The sequence below is a fragment of the Petaurus breviceps genome, unplaced genomic scaffold (genome assembly GCF_028583685.1).
Source record: "Petaurus breviceps papuanus isolate PSGF00001 unplaced genomic scaffold, PetGlider_PUasm1.0 171, whole genome shotgun sequence".
Lineage (NCBI taxonomy): Eukaryota > Metazoa > Chordata > Mammalia > Diprotodontia > Petauridae > Petaurus > Petaurus breviceps.
Genome location: NW_027185754.1, coordinates 21346262 through 21361036, shown reverse-complemented (window position 1 = coordinate 21361036; position 14775 = coordinate 21346262). Strand labels below are relative to the sequence as shown.

Here is a 14775-nt window from a genome sequence, read left to right as displayed (position 1 = left end):
ATAAACTAACTTGGGGTGGCTAGGTGGTGCAGTGAATAATAGAGCATGGCCCTGGAGTCAGGAGGACATGAGCTCAAATCTGTCTTCAGACACTTGACACACTTACTAGCCGTGTGACTTTGGGCAAGTCACTTAACCCCAATTGCCCTCCAAAAAGCAAAAAAACAAAAACAAAAAACAGACTAACTCAAATGGCAAAAGAGGCCCAAAAAGCCAATAAGAAGAAGAATGCCTTAAAAAGCGGAATTTGCCAGATGGAAAAATAATTTTAAAAGCTCACTGAAGAGAATAATTCCTTCTGAATTAGATTGGAGTAATTGGAAGCTATTGACTTTATGAGAAATCAAGATACTATTAAACAGATCCAAACAAATTAAAAAATAGAAGGCAATGTGAAATATCTCATTGGAAAAACCACTGACCTGGATAATAGATCTAAGAGAGATAATTTAAAAATTATTGGGCTACCTGAAAGCCATAATCAAAGAAAGAACCTAGAAATCATCCTTCAAGAAATTCTCAAGGAAAATTTTAATGATGATCAACTGTGAAAGATTTGGCTACTCTGACCAATACAATGATCTAAGGTAATTCCAAAGGACATATAATGAAAAAATGCTATCCATGTCTAGAGTGAGAAAGAATGAATTCTGAGTGCAAATTGAAGTAAAATTTTCTCTATTCTTTTGAAATATAGCAAATATGGAAATGTTTCATAGGATTTCACATGTATAACTGACATTTTACTTGCCTTCTTATCGGGCAGAGGAGGAGTTGAGAATGAGGGAGAGAATTTGGAACTCAAAATTTTTAAAAAGTGCTAAAATAAATAAATAACAGTTATTAAAATTGAAAAAATTATTAAGAAATAAATAAATGAGTATTTATCAAGGACTTATTAAATTCTAACCACTGGGTTAAGTAAAAGGGGAAGGGGTCAATTACAAAGTCAAGTCAAATCAACAAACATTTATGAAGCACCTACTATGTGCCAGGTACTGTGATATGCACAGAGGATACAAAACAAAACAGTCTACCTTCAAGGACCTCACAGTCTAATGGGGGAAACACAATCCAAACAACATTGTGCAAATAAGATAGATACAGTATAAAAAATGATCAGCAGGATTTTCAGAAAAGCATGGCAAGATCTATCTGAAATTATGCGAAGTGAAGAAGAACCAGGAGATAATAGTGAACAATAATAGCAATGTTGTAATGGTGATTGATTATGAAGGACTTGGCTACTCTGATCAGTACAATGATCCAAAATAATTTCAAAGGGCTCTTGTTGAAAAAATGCTATGTACCTGCAGAAAGAGAACTGATGACTTCTGAGAGCAAATTGAAGTATAATTTTATCATTTTATTTTTTGGAAATATGGATAATATAGAAATAGGTTTTGTGTGACTTTACATGTATAATTAATATCACATTGCTTCCTTAGTGTGTGTGAAAGGACCTGGGAGGGAGAGAGAGAATTTGGAATGTAAAATTTAAAAATAAAAGAATATTAAAATTAAAAAATAAATGTTAAAAAAGCAAAAAAAAAAAAACCAAACCAAAACCAACCCAACAATCATTTGTTAATTGCTTAAGTCTTTCTCTTTTCACCCAACCTCAATTTCCCCACAAGCCTTTCCCACTAAACTTTACCTGATAATAGGTCTTCAAGCAGAGATAATAGGTCTTCAAGTCAGTTAAAGTTAAGTAAGAGTTGGACTAGATGGCTGCTGAGGTGTCTTAAAACTTGGAAATTTTGAGATTCATTAAAGAGAGCAACTTGTCTTCCAGAGGTCCCACTCTCCTTCTGGAAGAAAAGCTACGTTCTGGGAATGGGGTATGAGATAGGAAAGATCCTGTGGGAGACAACTTGGGGAGAATTGTCAAGGGATGTGGGACGAGGGAGGACTGTGAGGTAAGGTGCTCAAAAGAAACATGTAGCACTGCGGTGCTGCTGCCCTGGAGCAAAGTAAGTCCTGTTCACTCTGCATCAGTGATCACTCTGCCAGAATATAGAACTAGGACAACTAGGTAAAAGTTACACCAAAAAAATCTTTAGCTCGATATAAGAATAAAAACCTCCTAATTACGAGAATTGTTGAAAAATGAAGTTTTCCATCTCTGAATGTCTTCAAGTATAGACCACTTGTCAATCAGTCAGTCAATCAATAAGCATTTATAGAGTAAATAGAATATGCAAAGCACTATATTAGAAATTGGGGATAGAAACATAAATGTGAGTAGCCTGTCCCCTTGCAGATCTAACAGTGTACTAGGAAGATGTAACTTCTCAGATTTTTACTGATAAATATTGAAAAGATATATGGCAAAAACCAAAAGCAAGGCATATTGATATGGGGATTGCTAACAACTCAGAACAATCAGGAAAGACTTCTTGATGGAGGTAATACTTACGCTGAGGCTGGAAGGGAGCTAGCAATTCCAAAATGTGAAGTTGATGAGGAAACATTTAAGGCATAATGGAGAGTCTGTGCAAAGGTATGAAGGCAGAATGTGAAATATTAGATTAAGGGAAAATGAAGTAGGGAATTCTGTAAGAGATGTAGACAGGAATTTATAGTTTGATTTGACCTAGATGGCCTACATGACTCCAATTCTGAGATACTTTGCTTCTAACATGATTCAAAATATCTTATTATAACTAGACAGAATGCCATAAAATGCCATAAGCTTATGTAATTTTTGACATTAAAGTGACCTTTATTTCTTGGAAAATAAAACTATATACATAAATACATATGTGTGTGTGTGAGATATGGGTTTCACATAAGTTATAAATTGCATTTTTTTACATAATGCTGTAAAGGAGGATTTTGCTATTCATTTTAGATTGTAGTTTCAAAGATCGATGGCCATAACAATCTCCAGTTCCCAGGTACTAGATAATAATTCCTAGAATTATTAATGATAAACAGTTTCCACTGTGGCTGTGTAGTGAGATATGGGGGTGACATAAGTAATATTTACTATTGGTGCGCTGTATGATGATATTGCTAAAGTTACCCTCTGAGGCTATTGCTGGCAAAATGCCTTCTTTGTCTGTTGCCCTATAAATCATGTGGGCACTGGTCAGTGGGTGGGGAACCCAGAGGGATTTGGGGAGTTAGAGGATTGAAGAATGCATGTACCTCCCTCAACCAACCCCCATTGAGACTTGAGTTGATTTAGGGGAGTGCACAAGATGGAATGCTGTGCCTGTCTTAACTGGCTCCATCAAGATGTAGGGGTAGTTGCCCCTCCTCACTCACTCCTTTGAGAAGAGTGATTAGGGAATACTGTAGGAGTTGGTATTCCCATTATCAGCAACTCCCTTTGAAAAGAATGGACTAGAATAAAGTAAGCTTATTTAATTAACCCTTTATTGTGACTCCATTCCTATCTTCCTATCCACCTGGATCAAGAGTGAACCTGCACTAGTGTCTCCACCTTTCTTATATTGGCCCAGTCATTATTACCTGTGTGTTATTTGTGAAACACATGCCAATAAAATTATTAGAACTCCACCTGTGCATTCAATCACACATCCATGCAAAGACCCATGTTGCCAACAGAGAATATGGAATGGGTTAAGAGTAGATTGAGAGTTTGGAGCCGAAGATTTACATTTTAATTACTTGTACTAAAGGATACTTCTTGTGTCCACCTGAGAGAGAACTACACCAAAAAGAAACATTCACTTCCTGATCTGTCCTAATGACTTAGAAATCCTCTGGAGTATGTGAGATGCTCCAGAGACCATCCCCACACTATAGACCTATAGTGTAACTAGGTTTTGTACTTATAGAAACAGTCCTTGTTTGAAAAACAATTCCTTGAAACCACTATGGAGACTTGTTTGTGGGAAGGAAGGATTTAATCCACTTCATCCTTCTTCCCTTCTTCTCCACCTTCTGCTCCTGGCAATGAACAAAGATTGGATGAGAACTCTCTGCTTTACTATAAATTACCTGATGTTTCCATCTCCCCAACCTAACAACTACTTCCATACTTCTATTCTTTGTTCCTTATTTGGAATCTCTTTCCTGGCTATGAGATGTGTTCCTAGTATTTTCTGTCTTCCAGGTGAGAACATGAGGTTCTAGATAGAAAATGGGGAAATAGTAAGGGATTACTAAAATTTGCAGAGTTAGAGCTGGGATTTTCTGTGTAGATTTGAATTGGACTAGGAACAAATGAATTCCAAACCGACACAGGCAAATCTAAGAAAAAGAGACTAGTTTGGAATAGAATAAATGGTAAAAAATAAAAGTAAAAAAACTTTTTTTAAACCAGTTAGAGTTATCCTAAGGTGGATTGAGATATCACTGGATATCACCAAGACATTTTTGGCAATGTTGTTGAAAAGAGTTCTACTCAGGGATGTGTTATACTAGAAGAGCTCCAAGGTTTCAAGTCATTCTGAGATTCTTTGATGCCATGTGTTTGTTCTGGAAAACACTTCTTCACATTCCATCAGAGAGACAGGATAAATTGTGAGTTTATTTTCTCCTCAATACATTGTTTTGGATCATATGTAGCACTGAATCTTAAAAAAATATGGTCATATTGGTCATATGGATAAATGGGGAGTAAAGACAATGAGAGCTGAGGTATGGAGGGAATATTCTAAGGAAGAGTCAAAATGAAAAACCTTCACTTCTAACTCCCAGATACTTTCCCTACATGTGCTCCATCCCATTTATCTCTACTTTTTATAATGTGGCCAGAAGTTTAAATAACCTTATTAAGCTTAATAATTATTTAGTAATAATTAAACTATAACTTGATTGAATTATTTTGAATGGTAGAATATTTGTAGAGAAAGATCATGTATTTCAAACATTCATGAATAATGCCTACTTTTAATAGAATATTGCCAAATTAATCTCCTACAGTATCTGGTGATAGGTAGTAGAATTCTTTTTAACTATTAGTGTGACAGAGTCCTTAAAAGACTTCTTTTAAGGAACTTAAATATGGCCTTGATAGTTCCAACTTTGACTGTATTATTATTAATTCATTTCACTCTTCATAATTTCTCCCTAGAGAACTTTTACCTAGCCCACATCATGTGGCATATCCATCAGTTTCATTAATAGCATCTAAAACCTGATGACATTTTCTGTTCAAGTTGATCTCCATTAATAAACATAATTACATAAATTCACTAAGAAGTTAATTATTTGTATTTCGGACCTCCAGGCACAATAAAATGATATTATAATTGGAACTTAATATCAAGTAAAATCTATCATCATTATACTTAGTGCTAAGAATAATATGATAATGCTATACTTAAGTACTTACAAAAGTCCATTATTTAAATACAACACATATGATGAGATAAAGCAGAAATGACTGTAACAAATGATAAATCGATATAACATGTTCAAATTGGATAACAAATTCTCCTTTCCCTTAAATGTTAGTGCTGGAGAAAATGCAGATTGAATTAGAAGAATATGAGGAAGTAGACAAAGATATTAGTGGAAATTTGAGGAGATATTCTTGGAACTTTCAAGTGATATAGATCTTGATGACCTTGATTTATTTTCCTGTCTACTTTAGTTTCAAAATGTCATGGCTTTCCTTTTCCTGGCTATCAGGGAAACATCATTATTCCTCACAAGCTTATTAGAGATTACCTTTGTATCAGAGATAAAATTAATAACGAGGGTTTGGTGCAGAGAATGGTATAAAGGAGGAAGAAGAGAGAAAAGCAAATAAGAAAGGGGAGGAGATAGAAAGGAAGAGAGAAATGGAGAGGAAAAGAAAGAGGGAGAAAGAAGAGAGTGGGAGAGCAAAAGCAAGATTCATTGGACAAGTAGAAAAGAGTTTGATCAAAGAGAAAAAGGGAAAAAAATTCATGAGAACATTCGCTCACTTTATTTGTAAACAAGGCTGATTGCTTTGAAATTAACTGATATGTGATAGTGATTTTCAGGAGAAGAGAAGAAATTGTGGAATTTGCATAGAGTTCAAAAGGAAGCCTTAGGAAGAGATAGGATTCTTGACCCTGGCCATCAGGCTGTGCTCTTGACTCATGATATTTTGATGGCTATTTTGAGTGACAGAAAAGTTAGCAGAGTAGTTGGGGAGAAAGAAGAAAAAAAGAGTACCCAGACATTTGTTTGTGAGAAGCATTTGTCAGCCAGGTGTTCTTCACTCTAAGCTATACCTGCATTTATCTTTGTGTAGCTTCTTAGAAATTAAAAAGTATTTTCATTCCATCATTTCATTAGCTTCATAGGAAAAGTATAGAATACATGTGTCTTAATCTAAGACAAGTCTAAAATAAAGGAGGGAAACTTTGGGTGGGTAAAAATATAATGGAAATAATTAGATAAAAAAAGTCTCTCTGGTACCTTGTATGAGGAATGTAGTATAAGATAAAAGGAGACAGATGAATACAAGACTATTGCTAAAAGGTTTCAGACACAGGACATAGCAGGATGACAAAGTCACATACATAAGATGGCCAGCAAGGCTAAACATTTTAAATGAGAACAGACCCTTATACAAGGGCAGTATATTTAATCAAACTGTCTTTCCAAATTTTAATGGAACTCTATTTTGTATGTTGTATTCCCTGAAATATGAATAGCACTTTGTCCATTTGGCCATTCTTTCCCTTTTCTTTATGGATTGAACCTAGAATTTAATGAGTATAGGGAAAGGCAAAGAACTTCTTCTTTCAAGGCAGATTGGCACTTTCTCTAAAACTTAGTCTTAGAGAACCATCTGGGGTGCTGAGGTGAAATCTTCTGCCCAGGGTCACACAGTCAGTATGGATTAGTCAGGGCTGGAACTCTGGTCTTCCTGATGCTGGAGACAGTTCTCTATCTTCTCCACCATACTGTCTCTCTTTATTAGCTATTTCATAAAACCTCTCTCATTACCACACAAGATCGGATTCTTTCTATTATATAGGCAATTTAAACCAGAGGTGCCATTATCTCCCAAACAGTGGTCCTGATGCTGTTTAATACCCTTTCCAATTTTTCTTGAGAATTTACAATTCATGATGCTCCTAATACTTTGAGCTAAACCATGGATACCAGTTGAGATGAGAATCTTACCAAGTATCATGAGAGTCCAAACAGTACAGAATTCTGATGCATGATGATTCACTTTATAAAGAAGGTCTTCCAGCATTTCTAACTGTCTTAAGAGCATCTCACTATTCTTCAAAATGTGCTGTGGATTTCTCCTGAGCCCACTGAAGAGCTGTATGCAATTTAACTCTTTCATTAAAACAACCTGCTAGCTAGAAGTCCAATTATTTTCCAAGAAAATAGGAATAGTTTTCTAGTCATTGCTATCCTTTCCAAGTCAATTTGATTCTTTGTAGTTTTCTTTTCAGTTAACTGGAAGTAATAAGATAATAATATTTCAGTTTTTGTTGCTTCCCCAAATGCCTCTGTACTCTTGACAGGAAGAGTCAATAAGATGACACAAGATGAAGGGTAAATATGAAGTCCTACACTTTGGTTTGTTTTAATTAGTTGTGTAAATGCATAATGAATGAGATTTATCTTACCATTACTTCATCAGAGAAAGACCTCAAGTCTTTAGTCATTGGGTTTAGTTAAAAGTTCAAGATAAATGAGTCAACTATAGGTAATTAAAACCAATATAATTTTAGAGTGTATTAAATAAGATATAGTTTCATTCATTCTCAAAGAAACTCAAAGATATATTGAACTCTGTGATAACAAGACCACTTATGGAAAGTTGTGCTCATTCCTTGACTTAATATTTTGAAAGAATATTTTTAAAATGAAGCACATTTGGAGGTGGATGACCAGAATGAGTAGAAGTCCCATTTTAAGAAGGTTGGAGGAACAGGATTTAACCAAGAGAAGAAAAAATTTTTTTGCGGGGGGGAGAGGGGAGCTGAAATTTTTCTTTAAATATTAGGAGGGTTGTTGATCGATATTTATTCTTTCTGGCTTAGAAGAAATAACAGATGTAAGTGCATAGAAATTACATAAGTGAGTGGGAGACCAGTTTAAAAATTAATTAATTATTTTTCTAACAGTCTTGTCCAAAAAATGGAATATATTCCTTATGATTATGATATGAGTCACAATTAAAAAAAAAAGCAATTAGGGTTAAGTAACTTGCTCAAGGTTACATGGCCAGGTGTTTCTGGGTGGTTGCTAAGTGTCTGAGCCTGGATTAGATCCCCAGGTCATCCTGACACTGGAGCTGGTGCTCTTACTCACTGTGCTACCCAGCCACCCCAAATGAGTCACCATTTTCAATGGAGATGTTCAATGACCACACATCCAGGCAGTTATTGATGGTTGAAGGTTACACTAGATAAGATTTAACGTCCTTCCTAGATTAAGGTTCTATGATTCCCTAGGCTAAATCTTGAAAATCTATATCTCTTGAATAGATTACAAAGAAGCAGAAAAAACATGAATCAAACCAACCAGACCTGGGTGACAGAATTCTTTCTCTTAGGACTTTCTGATGACCCTCAGACACAACTGCTACTCTTTGTATTGTTCCTGGCAGTCTACTTGGGTACCATACTTGGAAACATGCTCCTCACATCCTTGATTCTGCTTGACTCACAGCTTCATACACCCATGTATTTTTTCCTATGTAATTTATCTCTGGCTGACCTCTGCTTCTCAACTACCACTGTTCCCCAAACCCTAATCCATATGTTATCTAGAAGGAAGCTAATTTCTTTCACAGACTGTGTGATTCAACTTCTTTTCATCCTATTTTTTGGATCTACACAGTGTTCTTTATTAGGTGTGATGTCTTATGACAGGTACTTGGCAATCTGTGATCCTATGCACTATCCCCTCATCATGACATGGAGGGTGTGTGGCCTCTTGGCCTTAGGGTGTTGGTTCAGTGGCCTTGTTGCATCCCTGGTGGACACTACATTTACACTAAGTCTCCCTTACAGAGGAGACAATAGAATTGCTCATTTTATTTGTGAGCCCCCAGCTCTTCTGATTGTGGCATCTGCTGACACACACAGCTCAGAGATGGCCATTTTCTTTATGGGTGTGGTGATACTTCTTACACCTGTGTCCGTGATCATGGTTTCATATGTGTGTATTGTGGTGTCTGTGGTCAGGATGAAGACAGTCTCTGGGAGACTGAAGGCCTTCTCCACCTGTGGCTCCCATCTCATTGTGGTCATTCTTTTCTATGGATCAGCAATCATCAACTACATGACACCTAAGTCTGCCAAGGAACTAGGGAAAATGGTATCTGTGTTCTATGCAGTAATAAATCCTATGCTCAACCCCCTCATATATAGCCTGAGAAACAAGGATGTAAAGAGGGCATTCAAGAATGTAGCCAAGAGGAGACCAATCTGCAGAACATGATTCTCTAATCCATCATTGAATTTTACATTATTTCTCTTGTGCAATCTTTTTCTTCAGTCTCATAGAAGAACTGACTTCTCTTGACTTGTATTAGTGAGCACTGGTACATGCTTATATTACTATTTAATCATCCCTAGCATGGCTATATATTGTATATTTGTCATATGTCTGAGCTGAAGGGAGATACGTAGAGATGACACATTTAATCCCTCTTGAGGAATGAATAAAATCATGTCAATTTGGAGCACTTGGTAAATTGTTTTAATTAGTATGCATTATCAAAGCCATTGAATATCCTGTACTGTACTTTAAGGAACAGAGACAAATATAATGTAAACATTCTTAAAAATAAGAAGAGGGAATTCAGTCTTTGCGAGGCTAGTCAGAAAGTCCATTGACAGAATAAATCAACAAAAACTGCCTTGATACCAGATTGCTGTTAATAGAAATACAGCGTTCAAAATGTCTAAGATCATAGTGCCATTGCATAAACTGTCTGTATGATTACCTTATCTACTGGATAAAACTTTCTTTATGTTACTTAATTGATATTTTTTTGATTTTGGATAACTTAAATTTCTGAATATATCTCTCCATTCTCACCTACTCACTGGGCAATCCCTTGTAACAAAGTGATTAAAAAGCATTTTTGATTAATACCACAACCATGTTTGATATTTCATGAGCATTCCAAACCTGTCATCTTGCATATCTTTGACATGAGAGGGAGATTTGTTTTCCCAGCTCCTCTGAGGCTAATCTTGGATATTATAATTGAAACATTAAATATTCTTTTTTGTTGTTTTTTTAATCATTGTAATTAATAGCTATATTATTTTCTGACTCTGCTTATTTAATTCTGCATTAGTTCACATGTCTTTCTAGTTTTTGAATTCATATTTGTCCTTTCTTATGACATAGTATTCTTTCCCTGTGTTCATGAACCATAATTTGCCTAACCATTACTCTGTCAATGGAAATCTACTAAATATGTCTATGAATATTCTGAAATATATAGATGATATTATTAATATTGTTTTGAATAATATTCCTGTCTTTCACCTCGTTGAGGCCACATCATTAACTATGGAATCTCAGGATCAAAGTATATGGACATTTAAAAAATGTTTATTGATAATTTTTGTTGTTGCATAATTTTCTCAATTCAAAGCAAATAAAAAGGGAAGTTATGGTAAACACTTAATCTAATAGCAATTTCATATATTTGAACAAAATGACATTAAATGATAAGAAATGTATGAATGTATAGCCATTGACACAAATGATTACCATTTCCTCAGGAACTTTAATTGCTGTAAATTAATTATCACAAGGAGATAAAAAATTTTAAAAACCTTAGTCAGAAAACACTTGACCTTAAAAAATTTAAAAAACCTTAGTCAGAAAACACTTGACCTTCTTGCAAAGAAGCAGTCTGGGGTAGCATCAATTTTGAATATCATCCCATTGTAAAATATTATAAATAAATGTGGAATATAATAAGCAGTATTACCTCATAAAATAGTGAGATAGAGGGAAGGGCAAAAATTGCTAAAGCTCAGCAAAAGACCCAACTAGTATAAATGATCTCAACAGTAATCTTGACCTAGGAGGACAAGAAAAATAACATAAGAATAATCTATAAAAACAGTTATACCAAACTCCTTTCTCCATTAATGACAGTGCATTTAACATATTTTGTAAAATGGAGACATATGCCTGTCTCAGTTCCTAATGTGCTGTAAGAGAGTAAAGCCAAGCACGAGCAGCTTTCCAGAGGACTGCTGCTATGAACTGCTTTAAGGTTCTGATCACATAGTATAGTGAACTCTCTATTTATTCAGTAGTAAACTAAAGCAAAACATTCCTAGAAACCGAAGTACAGCATTCACAATGTTATAACATAAGCACTTATCACTAAAGTGGCCACATAGTTTTCACCAAAGTGGCCACATAGTTTTAAACCAAAAATATAATTCAGTAAGTCCTTAACTCAATCATCCTTAAGGAGCAAGCCTCCTTAAGGGACACAAAGTACAAGGGTCAAAGTTCTCCATCCCTAGGTCACATTGTCTCAATCTCTCAGTCAAAAAGCCTTCTTTCCTCTTGATTGAAAATTAGTTTCCAATCATCCTTAACTCAGTTATACTGAAGAGGTACAAGGTACAGAGTACAGAGTTCTCCCACTCCTAGACCACAGTAAATCATGATCTTCTTAGTCAGCATTAAGTACCCAAGAAGAGGTCTTTTCACCTTGACTTGAGGCTGGATCCCAAATTCCATGATTCCTCCTTCATGGGTCCAGCTCCTCCCTGAATATACCCAACTGTCACCTGGATTCACAAGTAGGATGCTCTCACCTCCTCATCCAGTTCCATACTGAAGCTCACAGTGTCCAGTCCACCTCAAGTCCTTTCCAGTTTCTGTTTCTGGGAAGATAAAGCTTACCAAAGCCAAAACACCATTCACACACATTGCTGGCACCATCATCAATTCACTATCTGCCTGTGAATCAACACAAGGTCTGAGAACTCAACACAAATCATCAGTATAGTCCCACGATCTCTGAAACCCTCCTCCACGACTTCTGTAAACAGACAACAAGAAAATCCTCTTTCAGGTCTTCAAGCAAGGTCCCAGGACTTCTGCACAAAGTATCACAAACAAAAATCAACACAGACAGAACAGATAAACAGGTGCCTAGCCACCAAAAAGTTCTCCTTCTCAATTCTGCTCTCTCTCAGCTTGGGATGCTCCTTATATATAGTCATTAGCTCCTCCCTGTTCCACCCCTTCCTGTTGTATCAGCAAGTTTCTCCCACTGTGGGGTTCACAAGTTCTGTTTCTTAACAAAGACTTGATATAATCATGGGAAAGAAACTTAAAAGAAACTTGAATTGAAAGAAGGTGCTAAATAATTAAATAGCTGAAACAAGGCACTAAGTATTTCTTTGCTTGCCATTACAAAGAGGAAGTGGAGATAATACTAGAAACGATGGTAAGTAAGAGCTGGATTAAACTAGATAGAGTCAGAGGACATCTGTGCTGGAGGGATATAATTTAGAAGGTATCAATGGGAACAATTCTCAAGATACCTGTAAGATAAAAGAACATCAATTAATGAGAAAAGTATTGGGCCTTTTTATTGTAGAAAATATGATCAATGAATATCAATAAATGTTTATTTAAAACCCTAATTTTCCCATATCTATGGAATCATTCTTAGACTACCTTATGCTTATTGAAGGAATGGCAAAGGAATACACATGCTATATCAAATAATTTTCTATAGTAGAATATAACTTTATGTGAACAAAATTTACTAGAAGTTACAAAAATACATTTCGTTGTGTTTAGCATCTGTTGACTATATAAAAGTATTTTATTTACTAAAACAAAATGCCACCTTAAAGGCATTCTTTAAAAAAGGTATCTCTTTATATGGGCATATGAATACATATGTGAATGTGTGTATATATGTTTACAGGTATACATAGATAGAGGGCACAGGACCAATTTAACAGGAAGGGATGATACTTAAAAGGTGAAATTAAGAGGTGAGAGGAATATAATGAGAGAAGATGGGGAGAGACAGATTGGGGTAAACTATCTCATAAAGAAGAGGCAAGGGAAAATGGTTACAATGGAGGGGAGGAATAGGAAGGCAAAAGGGAATGGGTCAACCTTATTCCCATTGAATTTGGCTTGAGGAGGGAGTGAAATACACACTAAATAGGGTATCTCACCCTCCAGGAGAGTAGGGGGGGAAGGGGATGAGAGGGGAGATGATGGAAGGGAGGGAAGGCTGGGGGGGAGGGAAGTTGGAAGCACCCACTTTTGAAAAGGGATGGGATCAAAGTGGAGAATAGAACAGGTGGGAGGTGGGATAGGAGGGAGGGAAATATAGTCAGTCTTTTACAATATATCTACTATGTTATTGTTTTGCATTAGCCACACATGTGCAGCCTATGCTGAACTGCTTGTCTTCCCAGTGGGGGTGGGTGACAAGGAAGGAAGGGAATGAATCTGGAATTGAAAGTTTTAAAATCAAATATTCAAATATGTATATATACTATTATCAATACCATCTTACATGTAATTGGGAAATAAGATATACTGGCACTGAGGCATAGAGATCCACTGGAAAAGTCGAAAGGGGTATGGGAGAAAATACGGGAGAGAGCAGATTGGAGGAGGGGATATCCTGTGGGACTGCTGTTTTGGAGCGGTGGGTAGGGGAAAAACGGAGAGAAAATTTGTAACTCAAAATCTGGCGGAACCGAATGATGTAAATCAGAAGTTAATAAAGCATTAAAAAATTTTGAAAAAAGGTGTCTCTTATCATATGCAAAAATCACATAAAGTTATTTGATAGATGTGACACCAAACAAAATTATTATTGACAGTCTTTTATGTAAAGAGTTTAAAAATGGAGAAATATTCCTGTCACGTGAATTTTCCACCATCATCAAGGATGTCTGTCTCAGAATCTAAATAAAAAATGTATTCCATATCAGTTATGGTCCTCCAGAAGCTACTGGCTGTGTATGACAAATTTCATAAATCCCACATCCATCTTGTAACTTCCTATGTCCAATACATTTCACAATGTTATATTTTCTAATTCTTAAATGTTTTAAATAATTTATTACATATGCCCAACAATTTTTCCATTTTGCTAGCTTGATCATATCTCAGAGTAAAACAGGCCTTCTAAATGTGATCTGTAATCACCCAGGTTTTTGTTTTAACTATTCACACAGGAAAATCCAAGTAAATGAAGAATGTCTATCGTCCAAAATATGATGAACATTAGGGCGGACAATCCATAATCCATTTGTACTAAAGGATCATCACAGTCCATCAGAATACATACCTTGGATTGCAGATGGACAATGTGTAGCTGGACTCAGAATTAAATAAGAAAAGAGTTGTTTGATTTGAATTTGAGAAACTGCAGTGCTTTTAGTAATCCCCAACTTCTTGTACTAAAGGCTCATCTTTTTAACATCAATATATTTCGATTAATGTTGTATGACTATCAGTCCTGGAATAGCATAGTCTTTGAAGAGTTGATATTTCAGGTCTCCCAAAAGTCAATGAAGAAGCAAATGGGAAATGTGAGTATGCTGAAAAATAGTACCAGTGAAAAAAATGCAGAGGAGCAGTATTACAAAATATGTCATTATAAAGTTATATGGTCAGAAAAAGAAATATCAGTGATGTGGTGAAAACAAGGGGTAACTAATGGAAAGCCTGATGACTGCATTGGTATCCACATAATGTTGAGAGATCTAAATGAAACTCCTGGCCCATTACAAACACTTCCTCCACCAACTCCTTCCTTAATGGAAGATTTGGGGGAGGATATAGTCAAGAGTGGCAGAAGATGAGAAGGTATGAATGTGT

At 35.7% G+C, this 14775-nt stretch overlaps 1 protein-coding gene across 1 annotated transcript; it reads left to right on the top strand.

Annotated features, from left to right (window-relative positions):
- Positions 1-8424: 8424 nt before the first annotated feature.
- Positions 8425-9366, top strand: LOC138157304 (olfactory receptor 2D2-like). Its single transcript, XM_069082832.1, has one exon. The coding sequence runs from the start codon at positions 8431-8433 to the stop codon at positions 9364-9366; it is 936 nt and encodes a 311-aa protein (XP_068938933.1). The 5' UTR covers positions 8425-8430.
- Positions 9367-14775: the final 5409 nt, after the last annotated feature.